Here is a 19162-nt window from a genome sequence, read left to right as displayed (position 1 = left end):
TACTTCACTCTGTATGACAGACTCTAGGTCCATCCACCTCACTACAAATAACTCAATTTCCTTTCTTTTTATGGCTGAGTAATATTCCATTGTATATATGTGCCACATCTTCTTTATCCATTCATCTGTTGATGGGCACTTAGGTTGCTTCCATGTCCTGGCTATTGTAAATAGAGCTGCAGTGAACATTGTGGTACATGACTCTTTCTGAATTATGGTTTTCTCAGGGTATATGTCCAGTAGTGGGATTGCTAGGTCATATGGTAGTTCTATTTGTAGTTTTCTAAGGAACCTCCATACTGTTCTCCATAGTGGCTGTATCAATTTACATTCCCACCAACAGTGCAAGAGGGTTCCCTTTTCTCCACACCCTCTCCAGCATTTATTGTTTCTAGATTTTTTGATGATGGCCATTCTTACTGGTGTGAGGTGTTACCTCATTGTATTTTTGATTTGCATTTCTCTAACGATTAATGATGTTGAGCATTCTTTCATGTGTTTGTTGGCAATCTGTATATCTTCTTTGGAGAAATGTCTATTTAGGTCTTCTGCCCATTTTTGGATTGGGTTGTTTGTTTTTTTGATATTGAAGCCGCATTAGCTGCTTGTATATTTTGGAGATTAATCCTTTGTCAATTGCTTCATTTGCAAATATTTTCTCCCATTCTGAGGGTTGTCTTTTTGTCTTGCTTGTGTTTTCCTTTGCTGTGCAAAAGCTTTTAAGTTTCTTTAGGTCCCATTTATTTTTGTTTTTATTTCCATTTCTCTAGGAGGTGGGTCAAAAAGGATCTTGCTGTGATTTATGTCATAGAGTGTTCTGCCTATGTTTTCCTCTAAGAGTTTTATAGTACCTGGCCTTACATTTAGGTCTTTAATCCATTTTGAGTTTATTTTTGTGTATGGTGTTAGGGAGTGTTCTAATTTCATTCTTTTACATGTAGCGGTCCAGTTTTCCCAGCACCACTTACTGAAGAGGCTGTCTTTTCTCCATTGTATATTCTTGCCTTCTTTATAGAAAATAAGGTGACTATATGTACATGAGTTTATCTCTGGGTTTTGTATCCTGTTCCATTGATCTATATTTCTGTTTTTGTGCCAGTACCATACTGTCTTGATTACTGTAGCTTTGTAGTATAGTCTGAAGTCAGGGAGCCTGATTCTTCCAGCTCCATTTTTCTTCCTCAAGATTGCTTTGGCTATTCGGGGTCTTTTGTATTTCCATACAAATTGTAAATTTTTTGTTCCAGCTCTGTGAAAAATGCCATTGGTAGTTTGATGGGGATTGCATTGAATCTGTAGATTGCTTTGGGTAGTATATTCATTTTGACAATGTTGATTCTTCCAATCCAAGAACATGTTATATCTCTCCATCTGTTTGTATCATCTTTAATTTCTTTCATCAGTGTCTTATAGTTTTCTGCATACAGGTCTTTTGTCTCTTTGGGTAGGTTTATTCCCAGGTATTTTATTCTTTTTGTTGCAATGATAAATGGGAGTGTTTCCTAATTTCTCTTTCAGATTTTTCATCATTAGTGCATAGGAATGCCAGAGATTTCTGTGCATTAATTTTGTATCCTGCTACTTTGCCAAGTTTATTGATTAGCTCTAGTAGTTTTCTGGTAGCATCTTTAGGATTCTCTATGTATAGTACCATGTCATCTGCAAACAGTGACAGCTTTAATTCTTCTTTTCCGATTTGGATTCCTTTTATTTCTTTTTCCTCTCTGATTGCTGTGGCTAAAACTTCCAAAATTATGTTGAATAATTGTGGTGAGAGTGGACAACCTTGTCTTGTTCCTGATCTTAGAGGGAATGGTTTCAGTTTTTCACCACTGAGAACGATGTTGGCTGTGGGTTTGTCATATATGGCCTTTATTATGTTGAGGTAAGTTCCCTGTACACTTACTTTCTGGAGGGTTTTTATCATAAATGGGTGTTGAATTTTTTCGAAAGCTTAAACCATTAGCCAGACTCATCAAGAAAAAAAGGGAGTAGACTCAAATCAATAGAATTAGAAATGAAAAAGGGGAAGTAACAACTGACACTGCAGAAATACAAAGGATCATGAGAGATTACTACAAGCAACTCTATGCCAGTAAAATGGACAACCTGGAAGAAATGAACAAATTCTTAGAAAAGCACAACCTTTTGAGACTGAACCAGGAAGAAATAGAAAATATAAACAGACCAATCACAAGCACTGAAATTGAGACTGTGATTAAAAATCTTCCAACAAACAAAAGCCCACGACCAGATAGCTTCAGAGGTGAATTCTATCAAACATTTGGAGAAGAGCTAACACCTATCCTTCTCAAACTCTTCCAAAATATAGCAGAGGGAGGAACACTCCCAAACTCATTCTACGAGGCCACCATCACCCTGATACCAAAACCAGACAAAGATGTCACAAAGAAAGAAAACTACAGGCCAATATCACTGATGAACATAGATGTAAAAATCCTCAACAGAATACTAGCAAACAGAATCCAACAGCACAATAAAAGGATCATACACCATGATCAAGTGAGGTTTATCCCAGGAATGCAAGGATTCTTCAATATAAGCAAATCAGTCAATGTCATACACCATATTAACAAACTGAAGGAGAAAAACCATATGATCATCTCAGTAGATGCAATGGACTCTTAAATGCTTGAGCATGGTTGCTGTTGTTGCTGTTTGTTTTTATTTTTATTAGGCTCTGGAAACTTATTCCCTTTGCTGGGCCTAGGGAATCACTCAGACACTAGGACTGGCCATCACCCCCAGAGCAGAGGACTGTATAGCTCAGGGAGCCCTGGTTAGCCTTCACTGTTTTGAGCATGCTTCTTCAGAGGTTTTGAAAATGTTACATCTGGAATTGCAAGGAAGATTCTAGGTTCTCAGGGTTTGGTCAACATTGCCTTGTATTTCTTATTGGACACCCTTGACCTCTCTGTGTCCTATAATAATGTTGTTGTGTGAAAGAATAAGAAAATGGGACAGAATCTGAGATATTAAAGAAAGGAAGGAAGAGAACAAAAATGAGGTTAAGCATTCAATTCAATTCAACTTAAAACTTCCTCTTCTTCTTATGCCAAATGTGACTTTACACTGTGCGTGTGAGGGTGTGAAGGGCTGGATGGTGGGAAGGACATTTCAAAAGGTGCAGTGAGTGACTAGCTGGTTTGGTGAATCACCATGTCCACCCACAGGCAACTGGAGGCCACCATGTGTGTGCTGGGGGCCGGGGGGAACTCTGTGCTCACTGAAAACGTGTGGATAGTTGGGGAAAGGGAGGAGACATACCATCTGGAAGGAGTAGGGACACTTCTCAAGATGAATTTGATCTTCTTAATAGTGATGAATTTTATTTTATTTTTATTTAAAAATGTATTTTTTAGAGTTTCTTCAACATTTATTCCAATTTGCTTTATATTATTATACTTCTAATAGTTTTTCACAGTTATTTAAATTTAAAAGTTAACTTATAAATTAGTGCATTTTATTTTTTAAAAAATTTTTATTGGAGTATAGTTGATTTCATGTTGTGTTAGTTTCAGGTGTACAGCAGAGTGAATCAGTTATACATATATCCACTCTTTTTTAGATTCTTTTCCTATATAGGTCATTACAGAGTGTTGAGTAGAGTTCCCTGTGCTATACAGTAGGTTCTTATTATCTGTTTTATATATAGTAGTGTGTATATGTCAGTCCCAATCTCCCAGCTTATCCCTCACCCCTCCTTCCCCCCAGTAACCATAAGTTTGTTTTCTACATCTGTGGCTCTATTTCTGCTTTGTAAATAAGTTCATTTGTTACCTTTTTTTAGATTACACATATAAGTGATATCATATGATAAAAATGTATTTTTTATTGAAGTGTTGATTTAGAATGTTTCAGGTGTACAGCAGAGTGGTTCAGTTATACACATATATCTATTCTTTTTAAGTTTCTTTTCCATTATTGGTTATTACAAGATATCCAGTATAGTTCTCTGTGCTGTACAGTAGGGCCTTGTTGATTATCTATTTTATATATAGTAGTGTGTATCTGTTAATCCCAAATTCCCAGTTTATCTCTCCTCCCCCACCACCTTTCCCCTTTGGTAACCATAAGGTTTTTTTTCTATGTAAGTCTGTTTCTGTTTTGTAAATAAGTTCATTTGTATCATTTTTTTTGAGATTCCACATATAAGTGATACCATATAATATTTGTCTTTCTCTGTCTGACTTTACACAGTATGATAATCTCTAGGTCCATCCATGTTGCTGCAAATGGCATTATTTCATTCTTTTCTTATGGCTACATAATGTTCCATTGTATAAATATACCACATCTTCTTTATCCTTTCATCTGTCGATGAGTAGTGATGAATTCTGAAAGATGCTTACGGCCTGTCTCTACTCAACATTCAGTTGTGTTTTTTTTAATTTATTTAATTTATTTATTATTTTTGGCTGCATTGGGTCTTCGTTGCTGTGCACGGGCTTTCTCTAGTTGCAGCGAGTGGGGGCTACTCCTTGGTGTGCTGAGCGGGTTTCTCATTGCGGTGGCTTCTCTTGTTGTGGAGCATGGGCTCTAGGCATGTGGACTTCAGTAGTTGTGGCGCGTGGGCTTCAGTAGTTGTGGTTCAAGGGCTCTAGAGAGCAGGCGCAGTAGTTGTGGCACGTGGGCTTAGTTGCTCCGCGGCCTGTGGGATCCTCCCGGACCAGGGCTCGAACCCGTGTCCCCTGCATTGTCAGGCAGACTCCCAACCACTGCACCACGAGGGAAGTCCCCTCATTCAGTTTTTAATCTTTAACCTACAAACCCTTTGGGGCTCTGTTAACTTGCTGAGGAGAGAAACTCCGCAGGCGAGGTCACGGAGTGGCTAGGATCCACTTCTGAAATATAGCCTTTAAAAACATACACAGACAGAACATGCTCATGGTCAAAAATAAAATTAAAAAAGAATACATAGAGGGCCTCCCTGGTGGCGCAGTGGTTGAGAGTCCGCCTGCCGATGCAGGGGACACGGGTTCGTGCCCCGGTCCGGGAAGATCCCACATGCCGCGGAGTGGCTGGGGCCGTGAGCCATGGCCGCTGAGCCTGCGCGTCCGGAGCCTGTGCTCCGCAACGGGGGAGGCCACAACAGTGAGAGGCCCGCGTACCGCAAAAAAAAAAAAGAATACATAGAGATAAATGAAAAAGGTGAAACATAAAAACCTAACATTGTGAGATAAATACTGTTAGTGTTTTGGTGGGTATGGTTTTCTCTGAACACGTTTACATTTTTGACAAAACATGCTTGCACTGTACATGATGTTTTATCACCTGCTTTTCCCTTTCAGCAATATGCTGTGAGCGTTTTACCATGCTAATGTATTTCTTCCTACAAAAGCTTTTTAATCACATTACACAGATGATGTGTTAAATCATGTTGGTATATTTGATGTTTTTCTTTTCTATTTTTAACATTCCCCAAACTAACATTCCTATAGGGAAACCTATGCCTCTCTTCCTGATTATTTCCTTGGAATAAATTCCCAGAGGTCAAAGGGCACGAGCATATTTGAAGGTCTTGCTTCTCTTACTAAATTTTTCTAGGAAAGCACTAGTCGTGTATACTCCCTCCAGCACTGTATGGACACCCTTTTCTCACACTTTCACCAGCATTGGGTTTTTCACCTTTTTTTTTTCTAAAGTGTACTAATCTGGTAACTGGCCAAGAGTATTTTGTTGTCTTAATTTGCTTCAAGGCCACTTTTTGTGAAACCTTCTGGCTTCCCATTCTGCCCCTTTAGGTTCAGCTTCTTGTCTTTTTTTGGTTACATTATCAAACCAATCCTCTCTCACAGTAACTTTTGCCAACCTAATTTCTGAGGCCTTTGACCTCATTTGATGTCTCTCAGCAAGTCCGCCCAGAGTGTGTGGGAGTCAAATGCTTTTGCTCTGACTTTTTATTTACCGTTTGAACAACTGAGCGCAAACCTCGGTCTTTATGATTTGATCTCCTTTTATCTCTACAATTTAGAGGTAAAAGGACTGACTTTCCACTCCACCACATGATCCTACTGGGAAGATAAAGAGAAAAGCTAGAGGAATGTTCTTTAAATAGAAACAAAGTAAAAATACCAAATGGTACTATTACTAGTGTTAATATGAAGTTTGCTTATATTATAGCCTTACCTTATAGAGCATCTAGTTTTGGGAGAGCTGCGTGCTGACATTTTGACAATGTCTTCTAATTCTAAACTTGGAAGGTTGTGCGTGTTACAACATGTTTCTTGGTTCCTAGATTCAGTAGCACGTGGACATACTTTAGATTAAAAGCAGGTTTTATTTTGTTGCTTCTTTATCTCACCTGCACATGGGATAATATGCCATTCTTCTCATATTGCATTTTCACCATCCACTTGCTTCACTCTGATCCCCAGTGAGAGCCTCTGAAAGGTAGGGGCTGGTTTGATGTGTTTCTCTCTCTCCTGGGCCTGGTTTGGGGTCTGACACCCTGTGAGGGCTTGACGAACGTTTCTCGCATGAGTCAGTGGAAGGGAGCTAGGAACGTTTTTACCCAACTCTGCAGGGAAATGAACATCCCCAAAAGGAATTACAGAGGATTTAAAAATGGAGCTTTATCTGGGACATATTGATTGTTTTCTTGGTTTAGTTTAGTGTGGGTTGGTTTCTCTTTCTACTGAGTAAGACTTTAAAGCTCTTAATGGATGTTAAGCAAATGAATACAAACCCAGGGTAGACTCAGGAAAACGGAGATCGCAGCTTTTGTTAGTGCGAGTCCCATGGACTTGGCATGTATGGGAAGCTTTGCAGGAGGTACAGAGTTTCACTCTGACCCTCAGCTCAGTGGTCGGTTGTTAATATTGGGATCAAATGAACATTTCGCAATCGTTTGAACCTGGTATTGAATAAGTAATGATGATGGCAAATAACCAACAGAGCACTTTCTACATGTGAGACCTGGTTCTAAGTGCCCTGTGTACGAGGTAGTCTTTATTATTATCTTACTTTGCGACTAAGAAATGTAAGTGCAGGGACATGATTTGCCTAAAGTCACATCAGTACTTAGTGCACGACTGGGCTTCATGACACGGTCTCTAGCGAGAATAAGAACACATAGCTTGCGTGCTTTTGAATAGATGACACACAGTTTAAAAGGCTTTAAAAAGGTTATTCAGCGAAGTCTTTCCCTCTTTCTCACCAATAGGTTGATAGTTAATAGTTTCTTCCACCTCTTCGACACTGTGTTAGTCAGGGTTCTCTCTCTGGAGAACCAATAGGAGATTGATATATATGTAGATATGTAGGTATCGATATAGCTATATCAATCTCCTCTTGGTTATATGTGTGTCTATCTGTCTATATGTATCTGTCTAGGAATAGACTTATTATAAGGTGTGGATTGGCTTATGCCATCATGGAGGCTTGAGAAGTCCCAGGATCTGCCATCTACAAGCTGTAGACCAAGGAAAGCAGATGGTGTAGTTAGAAGGTTGAGAGTTAGAGAGCAGTGGTGTAGACACCTGTCTCGTCTGAAGGCCTAAGAACCAGGAGTGCCAAGGGCAGGAGAAGACCGACATCCTCACTCAAGTTGTCAGGCAGAGTTCATTCAACCTTCCTCTGCCTTTTTGCTCTATTTAGGCCCCCAAAGGATTGGATGGAGCCCATCCACACTGGGGAGGGCCATTTGCTTTACTCAGTTCACCAATTCACGTGCTAATCTCTTCCAGACACACCCTCACAGACACACCAGCTATCTGGGCATCCCATGGTCCAGTTCGGTTGACACATAAAATTAATCATCACACATGCCAGTGATGTACACTCATCTGTACCTGGTTCCAAATCTGCATCTAACGAGCTGCTTTTTAACCTTTTGCTGACTAATAAGTTGTTTGCAGACTTCTGCCATTACAACCAATGTTGCAATGAATAACAAACAGCCATGCCTGTGTCGTTTTGCAGAAGTGCTAGCCAGCGTATTTGTTGGCTAAATTCCTAGAAGTGGCACTGCTGGCTCAGAGGCTTGTGTGCGTTTGTGATTTGCCCACCCACCTCCCATCAGGTTATAACAGTTAACAACTCTGCCAGGAATGTTTGAGAAAATGTTTCTCTACACGTATGTCGACACAGTGTGCTACCAAACTGTGTTTTGTTTTTTGTTGTTGTTGTTTTTTGTTTTTATTTTTTAGCTTTGGTGATCTTATAGGGGGAAGAGGTTAACTCTGTGTGTTTTCGAATTTTTCATATCTCATATCATTGCTGAGGGGTTTTTTTAGACTATTTTTTTATTTTTTAAAATTTTTATTGGAATGTAGTTGATTTACAATGTTGTATTAGTTTCAGGCATACAGCAAAGTGAATCAGTTATACACATACATGTATCCACTCTTTTTTAGATTCTTTGCCCATATAGGTCATTGCAGAGTATTGAGAAGAGTTCCCTGTGCTATAGAGTAGGTCCTTATTAGTTATCTATTTTATGTATAGTAATATGTATATGTCAAGCCCAATCTCCTAATTTATCCACTCCCCCTTATCTCCTGGTAACCATAAGTTTGTTTTCTACATCCATGACACTACTTCTGTCCTGTAAATAAGTTCATTTTTACCCTTTCTTTAAGATTCCACATATAAACGATATCATATGTTTGTCTTTCTGTGTCTGACTTACTTCACTCAGTATGACAATCTCTAGGTCCATCCATGTTGCTGCAAATGGCAATATTCCATTCTTTTTTATGGCTGAGTAATATTCCATTGTATACATGTACCACATCTTCTTTATCCATTCCTCTGTTGATGGACATTTAGGTTGCTTCCATGTCCTGGCTATTGTAAATAGAGTTGCAATGAACACTGAGGTGCGTGTATCTTTTTGAATTATGGTTTTCTCCTGGTATATGCCCAGGAGTGGGATTGCTGGGTCATATGGTAGTTCTATTTAGACTTTATCTTTTAAGAGCAGTTTTAAGTTTACAGAAAAATTGAGAGGAAGGTACGGATATTTCCCATATACCCCCTGCTCCACACGTGTATAACCTGCTCCATTAGCAGTATGCCCCACTCCCCAGAGGGATACATTCGGTACAACTGTTGAACCTACACGGACACGTCATTATCACCCAAAGTCCGTAGCTTACCTTAGAGTTCACTCTTGGTGTGGTACATTCTATGTGTTTAGACAAATATAGAATGACGTGTATGCATCATTATGGTATCATACAGAGTATTTTCACTGCCCTAAAGGTCCTCTGTGCTCTGCCTGTTCATCCCTTCTCCCCCCCGCCCCCTGGCAACTGCCGATCTTTTTATTGTCTCTATAATTTCACCTGTTCAGAATGTCATATAATTGGAATCATACATTATGCAGCCTTTTCAGATTGGCTTCTTTCCCTTAGTATTATTCATTGAAGGTTTCATCATGTCTCGTCATGGCTTGATAGCTCATTTCTCTTTAGCACTGAATAATATTCCATTGTCTGGATGGACCACTGGTGATTCATCCATTCCCCTGCTGAATGGTATCTCGGTTGCTTCCAAGTTTGGACAGTTATTAATAAAGCTTCTATAAACATCCATGTGCAGGTTTTTGTGTGGATATAAGTTTTCGACTCCTTTGGGTAAATACCAAGGAGAGTGATTGCAGGATCGTACTGCAAGAGTATGTTTAGTTTGGTGAGAAACTGTCAGACTGTCTTCCAAAGCGGCTGCACTGTTTTGCAGCCCCTCCAGCAGTGAATGAGGGTCCCTGGTGCTACACATCTTTGACAGCATCTGCCGTCAGTGTTGTGGGTTTTGGCCATTCTAATAGGTGTGTAGTGGCATGCAGATTGTTTTAAAACCGGCTGTGATCATGACGATTGCTTTCTGAGTCTCGTGGGTGTCCAGCCATGGGATGCTGCAGTAGGGCAGGGCACACAGAGGGGCCGGGCAGTAGCCCAAGTCGAGTGTGTGATGAGCGTCGTGAAAGACACAGATGGCTGCTGAGACAGTGGCTAAGGGGCTGGGTCTACGTTACCTGGTGATGGGGGGTCCTTGTGAGGAGGCGTGAGGTCTGAGGCAGAGGGAACAGCGGCACTTGAGCCCGGGGTGGGGGGGCAGGAGAATGGGGCCAGATCACGGTGGCGTAGACAGAGATGGGGCCAGATCACAGTGGCGTAGACAGAGATGGGGCCAGATCACGGTGGTGTAGACAGAGATGGGGCCATGGTAAGGAGCTTGGGTTTCATTCTGAACTTCCCAGTCACAGGCTGGGGAGATGGTGCCAGAGTGTGTACAGTCTTACCTCCCAGACCACAAGTGCTCACCTGTGTGATATTAGGGAAGCCCAATCCCTGTGCCCGAGCACTGGGGGCCGTCGTTGTATTTACCATGAGAGATGGTGGCAGGGCGGACATGTCCTGGCACGCAGGACACTGTGCTGTCTCGCCCAGCCCTGGATTCCTGGGTGTGTGACAAGCGACAGGTGCTTTGCCTGAACGTGGCCGTGGAGACATTCCACAGGCACGCACTCTGCCTCTCCCAGGAATGAAACGAGGTGTACAAAGGGCATTCTTGCTCATCCCCTCACGCTTTGCTAAATTAACTGAGGGTTCTGAGAAATGATTCATGAGCGTCCAGTCCGGACCGAGCCCCGTGCTCGGTGCTTCCGGTGCCGAGAGGAGTCGGAGGATGGGAAAACACAGAGGAAGAAAGTGAGCAGCGGCTTCTTACTTTCTTACTTACAGTTTCGAGACAGAATTAACATTAATGATCAAAAGGCAGGCGGAGGGGGCAGCGGAGAGGCCCAGGCGCCTCTGGTTCCAGATGAGAACCCCAGCCTTGCAGACCACTGCGGGGGCCTGTTTGGTGCTGGGGAGTCCATGGGGCTGGAGCTTCTCATGTCCTTCTCTGTAGGTGCAGGTAGGGTGTTCCTTCTATGTTTAGAGGTGAAGAATCAAGAGCTTTCCTCAAGGCCACGGGGTGGGCCAAGGGTGGAGCTGGGACTAGCCCCTGATTCTGAGCTCCCTGAGGATGCTCTCCAGGCATCCCCAAATGGAGCAAAATTCCTCAGCCTCATCGCTGGGGAACGCCTGGAGGAGAGGCGCTCTCTCTGCCCCGCATCCTCTTTCACTTTGGCCCCTCTGGTTCCAGTATCATGGGGCAGCTTGGCTTCCGAGCCTGTAGCACTGGCAGAGCCCTGCAGAAGGGCTGGGCCACACCCTCACGTGCCTGATGGTTCAGGCTGTAAGCCCAGAGTTGTTTCTATCTTGGGAAGGAACATAGGGGACCGAGGTCAAGTATTGTTGGTCGGGCTCTCAGGCCCCTATCTAGGGCACAACTGGTGATTAGAGTGGGGATTAGCGCGTGTGCGTGCGTGTGTGTGCGTAGGTGGTGTGTCTGAATGAAGGCTTCAGGACCTGCTGGCCCAGAAGATGTGTTCAGGGTTGTAGGTTTCCATGGAGATAGGACCACCTGGGCAGGAAGTGGGACAGCTGTGAGATCAGTTAACACCTCAGCTAGCTTTGCTTCCTGGTCCAGGGAGAAGAGGGCAGGCAGGGTTTGCTCTGGAGGAGAAGGGATTCCACAGATGAGTTCCAGATGCTCAACTCAGACAGAGTGGCCCAATCCAACACAACATGGGGTGGGGTTGGGACTTGTCTAGTGGTAATGATAAGGAGGTAAAAGAGGCACAGCCAAAGGGATACTTACAAAGGAAAAGCCCAGAAAACATATTTAGAAAACTTGAACGGGGCTTCCCTGGTGGCGCAGTGGTTGAGAGTCCGCCTGCCGATGCGGGGGACACGGGTTCGTGCCCCGGTCCGGGAAGTTCCCACATGCCACGGAGCGGCTGGGCCCGTGAGCCATGGCCACTGAGCCTGCACGTCCTGAGCCCGTGCTCCGCAGCGGGAGAGGCCACAGCAGTGAGAGGCCCGCGTACCGCAAAACAAAACAAAGACAAAACTTGAACGGCATCTGTGCTAATTGTAATTAAAATAAACATTTCAGGATTCATAGATTTTTAGGCTCTTGGTTTTCCGATATCTGTGTTCAATCTGTTCATGACAATGACTAAAATTTCAGTGAGAATATTAGCAAGTTTGACGTCTGAAGGCTTCAGACATTCTCCGAATCAATGAACAAATGAATGATGATGTTGCTATAGAACTAGGCGATAGCGTGATTGTGTCTTTTGTGGAGGTTTGCCTTTTTTGTCACTTGAGGGGAAATTATTGGAAGTGGACACACTTATACATTATCCTCTTTTTTCTGAAGATGCTGAACTTCCTGGCTGAGGTAAGCAGTGTTGGTTTGTTTGACTGTATCCACTCAGCCACTTACGCCAACGATATATTCCAACATGGCTGCAAACCCAACACATTCCACAGCCATGAGTATGACCCCAGAGGTTGATGTGGTTTCCCTCATTCAATTCCTGGACTCAGTGAGAGGGCAGAACTTGACTGGAAATCATGGGACAACTTTTCTCAGATCATTTATTACCTGGATTTCAATTGCTGGTTCTTTGACCACATCGCTCTGGGCAGATCTGCCGCTGTCCTGAATGAACCAGGGTCAGCTGTCATCTGGCTCCTCCTGGCGGCGTCTAGGTGCTTTACAGACATTACCTGTGCTCTGTACAGAGGTTTTGCTGTTTTCAATTTGTCCCAAAGGAAGATGGGGGGCAGAGCTAGCAGATTTAGGCAGGTACCATCTCCAGATGGTGGCAGATGAATGACAGAGTCAGGATTTGAACCTGGGTCAGTTGGGCTCCCAAACCTCTTCGCGTTTCACTGTGCTGATATGATAACGGGACCCAAAGAAGGGAAGTGCTAGTCGATGAATAATTCTTTTTGAGATGTATTTGAACTCATATTTCTATGAGTGTCGAAGCTTTCAGAGTTCGTTCACGGGAGGAACATGATTAAGGCTCCCTTCTACCATTTCTTATGGGAATTTATCATCCAAGCTGGCACCTGGTACCTGTAAGCTAGTTTTTAAAGAAGGCGTTCTGTACAAGGGTTATTTTCCAGCCTCTGAAATGGTCTGTAGATAATATTTAAGCTACAACCAATACAATACATATTATAAAGTAAAAATTCAACTATAATAGGAACTCAACAGATATTTCTCTGGAAGGATTAAACATACCCTGCCTGAAATAGGTGGGAGAAACCTGGTTTCACAGATTGTATCATCTATCTGTTAATGAATGATCTGTACATCAATAAAAGAACAGATAACACATGTTAATGAGTATGTGGAGAAAAGGGAACCTTTTTGCACTGTTGGTGGGAAAGTAAATTGGTGTAGCCACTTTGGAAAACAGTGTGGAGGTTCCTCAAAAAATTAAAAAATAGAGCTACCATATGATCCAGCAATGCCACTTCTGGGTATATATCCGAAGGAAATGAAATCAGTATCTTAAAGAGATACCTACACTTCCATGTTCATTGCAGCATTATTCATAATAGCCAAGATATGGAAATAATCTAAGTGTTTGTCAACAGATGAATGGATAAAGATGTGGTACATACTGGACATACAATAGAATACTATTCAGCCATGAGAAAGGAAACCCTGCCTTTTACAAGAACATGGAAGAAACTTCAGGGTATTAAGCTAAGGGAGATAAGCCAGACAGAGGAAGACAAATACTGTACGATATCACTTATATGTGGAATCAAAAAAAGCTGAACTCAGAGAAACAGAGAGTAGAGTGGCGTTTGCAGGGGCTGGGGAGTGAGGGAAATGGGGAGATGTTGGTCAAGGTACAAACTTCCGGTTATAAGAATAACAAGTTTGGGGATCTAATGTTCCGAATGATGACTGTAGCTAATATATTGTATTACATACTTGAAAGTCACTAAGAGAGTAGATCTTAAATGTTCTCACCACAAAAAAAAGAAGTGGTAATTATGTGATGGGATGGAGGTGTTAGCTAACACTATGGTGGTCATATCTGACAGTATAAAAATATATCAAATCAACACGTTGTACACCTTAAACTTACACAATGTTATATGTCAATTATATTTCAATTAGGCTGGGAAACAAACAAACAAAATAATAACCTGTTAAACAATATGCAAAAAGTCACAGCATTTCTTTCCTGGGGAGAAAATATATGATTCTAGCCAGGGGTGATAGAATGGGTTCTTTGACTTGTTGATTTAAAAAATCTCATGTGATACTTGCCATGACAACCTCTTTTGAACAAATTTCCCTCAAGGTTTAAGCACTTCTCTAGAATATCGCAGTGGTTTGCTGAGCTGACTCATAGGGAGAAGGAGAGGTTACATTTTTGCAATTGTAATCATGTGGGAAATTACACCCCACATCACTCAGCACACTTGAATATTTCTCATCAACCTCGAATTCTGAGATTTATTTAACTGCAAGATCAGAGTTCTAGATTTTCTTTCCCAGTTGAAATGTTTAAGAAATTTAGGTAACGTGACATAATATATAAAAACTAGGTTCATAGGAAAGTGAAAAATGCTGGGAGGGTGGCGGAGGAGGGGTGGTGGAGACAGACACTTCCTTTAGTCTGGAACTGATGTCCGGATCATGAATTATTGTTCCAGGGAAACCTGCTGTGTGTGAGTAAACCCCTGAAGTTGGACTCTCTTCCTCTGCCTGGCCCCTGTCGGCCCAGTCGGTGTAGAAAATGGTGTTGCTGCGTTAGGGGACCCACTCAGCTACGTACAGGTACCTACTATGGTCAGCCTCTGTGATCTAGGCCAGCCCTTGTCAATCTTGACCGCACGTTGGAATCACCTGGGGAGCCTTAAGAACTACCAGGTACCCGGGCCCCAGCCCCCAGACGTTCTGATGGCATAGGTCTGAGATGCAGCAGACCTGGGCAGAGGGATTTTTTAAAAGCTCTCCGGGGGCAGGTGTTATAATGTGGCCTGAGAATCACCGACCCGGGAAATAGACAGCCGTAATTTCCATAATTTACCCAAGTCAACGAGAAGCTGGCTAGAACAAGGCTGTCCTGAGTGATTGCCACATCCCTCTGCTGGGGGAATTTAGGTCCATTTCCCAGAATACTTTGTTCCTGAACATGGTCACAGGTTCTCTGTCCCGTCCGTGTGGTTTGAATTTTCTAAGGGACAGTGGGTGTGAGTAGTGTAAACGGAGCCGCTGTCATTTATTCGGCTAAGATTTAAACATCTGCTCTGCTCAAGCTACGGCCAGTAAGGGAAAGAGCTTACCTTTCAGCATGTGACGAGTATCAGGGAGAGAAGGACTCAGCCCTACGGAGTCCGGGGTGCTGGTCCCACCAGGGACGGGGAGGTGAAGCCAAGGGCTCAGAGGAGGTGGAGATAGTCACCCGTTTCCCCTGGTTGGAGGGGTGGGAAAACCCTAGGACGCCCTCTGAAAGGAGCATACAGTATTGAGGCTGGGCCTGGAGGACGAAGGAGGAAGAAGGATAACAGTCTGGGCAGAGGGAATGAGGGAACAATGGAGAAACTGGCAAGGAGGCTGCTTTGCGATTTGACCTCGGCCAAGAAGCATCGAGGCAAGGAGGGGAACTTGTCAGAAAGATGGAGTCAGGGAGGCCAGGAGGGTCTGGAATGAGAGCCAGTGGTCTGGGCTTCATCCAGGGGAGTGGGAGCCCGGCGGGGCTGGGTTCTGACTGCCAGAGCCCAAGCAAAGGGCAAGTAGGGGCTGGCCTAGCACTATTTATCCAGCTAATGTGGGTGCTTTGGAAGAAAAGTCTGTGTTGGTCTAACCATCTCATTTGACAAAGTGGGAAAAACACCCACGTAGGCTCCACACGTCAGTTTTGTGTCCACAGGGTGGTGGGTTATTGCATTAGGGTAGTTCAGACTTTTCCTGATTGCTGCCTTATTCATCTCTCCTTTTCTCTAGCTTTGAGCACTACTTCCTTTCTTCTTCCCCAGTCCTCCTTCTGAGGGGGAAATTGAAGAGCCTCCCACACATATAATCTTGTTGCCTCTAGTAGTGACAGTGAAACTCTGAGTATAAAAAGATTCTCTGGTCATTAAGAGGCCTGATGGTTCGCACGGTATTTACTTCATTCTTGGCCACGTTGACTCTTAAGTAAATATGGTAACTGCTTGTTTAAAAATTCTTTTCACAATACAATAATAACATTGAAAGGTCAGCCAGGTTTTGGCTCAGATGGCCAACATGCTTCTGCCAGAGATGTTTCTGGATTAATTTTATTGCTTCTAAATGTTCTTCAATGCATTTTGAGAATTTTATTTATGAGAAAGTGCTGTTAGTGGTTCTGTCTAAAAGGGGAGAGGAGGGGGAGCGATTTCCCTATAATTGAGATCACTTTGTCTAAGTCTGATTTTGAATTATCTCAGAGGTAGAACAGATTGGTGGTTACCAGAGGCAGGGGGCGGGGAGGGGTGAAATGGGTGAAGGGGTCAAAATGTGCAAAGTTCCAGTTATAAAATAAATAAGTCCTAGGATGTAATATACAGCACGATAACCATAGTAACTGTGGGTGGTGATGGTGGTTCACTAAACTTATTGTGATCATTTCAAAGTATATACAAATATCCAATCATTATGTTGTACACCCGAAACTAACACGTCAATCATAGTTCAGTTTAAGAAGCATTTATTTGCATTGTGTTGGACACATTAGAGGATTCCTCCCCTCCCCTCCAGCACACACACACACACACAGAAGGAGGATGTTTATGGTCCTGAAAACTCTCGGGTTCACTTTTTCTCCCATTGGCAGAAAAGGGTGAAATCACGTTAGCAGACTTTCTGTGCTGGGTCCTAGTGTTTTCTGTATGACAGGGCTAACATTTTTCTAGATAAACTTTGCATGTCTGTAGTTTCTCGGTTCTACTTCTTACTGTTCTCACATTAATTCATAACCCCATTGCAATAAGTGTTTGACCTAGTTTGAAAGAATCTGGTCATAAAGGAGGAAGGAAAAAGTCACTTCTTAAAGGTAAGGCTTGTTTATGTGCGAATCTTAGATGTGTGACACAGTCGGGAGGTAAAATACTGAAAGGTCTTAGTTTTCAACGTTGGGCAGTGTTGTCTCATAGCTGCACCTTTTCTCATCAAACCGCAGGTCCAGTTTTGGACTGGGAAGGCATCCTTACTCCAGGCTTGAAACTGTAACATGTCCCCTACCTATCTTGGGGGACCAAAATTAGCAGCAGAAAGCACCTACTATGTGCCAGCTACAGCAATAAGCACTTTACCTGTATGTTCACCGTCCTGGTCAGGCGGGCTCTGGTTTCCCCATGTGACGGATGGGGAACTGAGGCTGACGAAGCACCATTGGGATGGGTAGAGCTGGAGGCACCCTGAGCCTCTCCTGTCTATGGGTTACTGTTGCTCGCGGCATCCCCGGCACACACATTTGTGGCTTAGCTCTCCTGTTGACATAGCAAAGTAAAGTACCTGCATATGTTACTGTTAGTTACCTCCGACTCTCAGATCTCTGAACAGCTGTCAACGTTTCACTTGTCACTTCTGCACTCACAGAGCCACCTTTGATTCTCCATCCTAACTTTCACCTGGCATGTTCCCTGCTTCTTTCTTTGTTTAGGTGAATCTCACCTTGTTCCAAAAAGGACTTGAGGCAGCTTGTTTAAATGTTTGTCCAAGTCTGTATGGCCCCTTGGGGATGTGTGAAATAACGCTTGTGTGCGGGGGACACTGCTGGGCAGAAAACATTTACTCTGAGCACTTGAGCTTCAAGAGTTAATCTCATTTATTCGACCTTGAGAAAGTGCTAACACTGCTACCTCCTGGAAGTTTTTCATTACAATCGTGGTAAAAAATATGTTTGGAAAGTATCAAGAAAAAGAACATATATATATATATATATATTCCTTTAAAGCTATACAATATATACTGTATATATGTGTATACACACACACACACACACACACACACACACACACACACACACACACATTCTTTTAAAATTGCTCAGAATAAGTATACAGCTCAGCTGCGACCAAAGAAACGTTTATCAGAGGGTAATGGTAAAAGCTGTAACTTCGTGCCACAGTGAGATTGGAACTTTCTTTCAATCATTCAAGAATATCTAGTTAAAACATAAGCTCCTTACTGCACTTCAAAGATACGCCTTTGACCACAGAGGGTTTTTCCTCTCAAAACACTTTGTGCTGTCACGCAAAACGGGGATATTCACTATGGAAGCCAAATTGCACTTCCTTTGATCCGCTGAAAGTTAGAAAATAAATTTCATGCTGTCGGCAGGTTATTGTTTTAAACTTCACTGCATAAGACTAAGTTCTGGACAGAAACCCGGATGACACAGTTGCACAATGTGACTGTAACCTTTACTGAAGCACCAGGTGTTGAGAGACACGCAGGTACACCTGGTGCCAGGTGGCCCTCTCGGCCCTGCAGGAACAGAGTCTAGAGCATCTTAAAGAAATTACATCATGAGAGCAGACCCCGAGCTCTTGATTGTAAACAGCTCTCATGGTCATAAATCCCTCCTCAGAGCCTGCGGGGGGCGCCTGCGGGAACTTGGGACCCCCAAGTGTTGTCCTGAAGTGTCTTACCCGGGACCCCCCACCCCCACCCCACCCAGGTCTTGAGGCTTTCGTTCCGTTCACCACCTCCATGTGGGCGTATTTTGCCTGGTTGCTTGGCCCCATCAGCCTGCATCTCTGTCCTGGGGCTTTAATGTGAAACGTGAAAACATTTCAGCACGGAGACTTGGATGCGTGTGTTGGGTCAGCACGTGTGTTGTGCGTGGCAGGTACTGTGTTTGCCGTGTGTATGTTGTGTGAGTGCGTGGTTTTGCGTATGTGGTATGTTGTGTGACTTTTCTGTGTGTGTTGTGTGAGGGTGTATTGTCTGCTGTATGTGTGTATTTTCTGTGTGTGCTGTGTAGGCCGTGTGTGCTTTGTGAATGTCTTGTGTGTTGTGTGAGTGCCCAGCGCCAGGCATGCATTTCACTGGGTGCTCGGTAAACATTTATTAAATGAAGGAAAGGACACAGTTCCTGCCCCGCGAAGCCCATGGTGCAAACTCACAGGCTGGGCTGTCAGGTCCTCGAGGACACGGCCTACCTCGTGTTCCTCCTTCTGTCCTCAGGGTCCTTCAGAGGGAGGCGACGCTGGCATACACAAGTGTAGGGGCGCCGGTGGGGATGGATATTGTGTACCTGGACATGGTTTTGCTCGCAGGCCCAGACTCCTTGAGGCAG

At 43.3% G+C, this 19162-nt stretch overlaps 1 protein-coding gene and 1 non-coding gene across 7 annotated transcripts in view; one reads left to right on the top strand and one right to left on the bottom strand.

The window, feature by feature from the left end:
* Positions 1–19162, top strand: part of IL1R1 (interleukin 1 receptor type 1) — a 154635-nt gene that overhangs the window by 68899 nt on the left and 66574 nt on the right. For 4 of the 6 annotated variants that reach the window (XM_060027228.1, XM_060027230.1, XM_060027231.1 and 1 more), the window contains exon 2: positions 14550–14766. The exons of 1 other annotated variant lie outside the window; for it this stretch is intronic. In XM_060027228.1, coding sequence (XP_059883211.1) covers positions 14683–14766 — 84 coding nt within the window. In that variant the 5' untranslated portion in view covers positions 14550–14682. The remainder of the gene's footprint in view (positions 1–14549; positions 14767–19162) is intronic. One more of the 6 variants, XM_060027232.1, reaches the window with a different exon arrangement.
* LOC132435656 (small nucleolar RNA SNORD86) lies at positions 2734–2819 on the bottom strand. Its single transcript, XR_009521599.1, has one exon. It is a non-coding gene; the product is annotated as a small nucleolar RNA SNORD86 (small nucleolar RNA).

Source organism: Delphinus delphis, chromosome 12, assembly GCF_949987515.2.
Source record: "Delphinus delphis chromosome 12, mDelDel1.2, whole genome shotgun sequence".
Lineage (NCBI taxonomy): Eukaryota > Metazoa > Chordata > Mammalia > Artiodactyla > Delphinidae > Delphinus > Delphinus delphis.
This window is presented reverse-complemented; position numbering and strand designations above follow the sequence as displayed.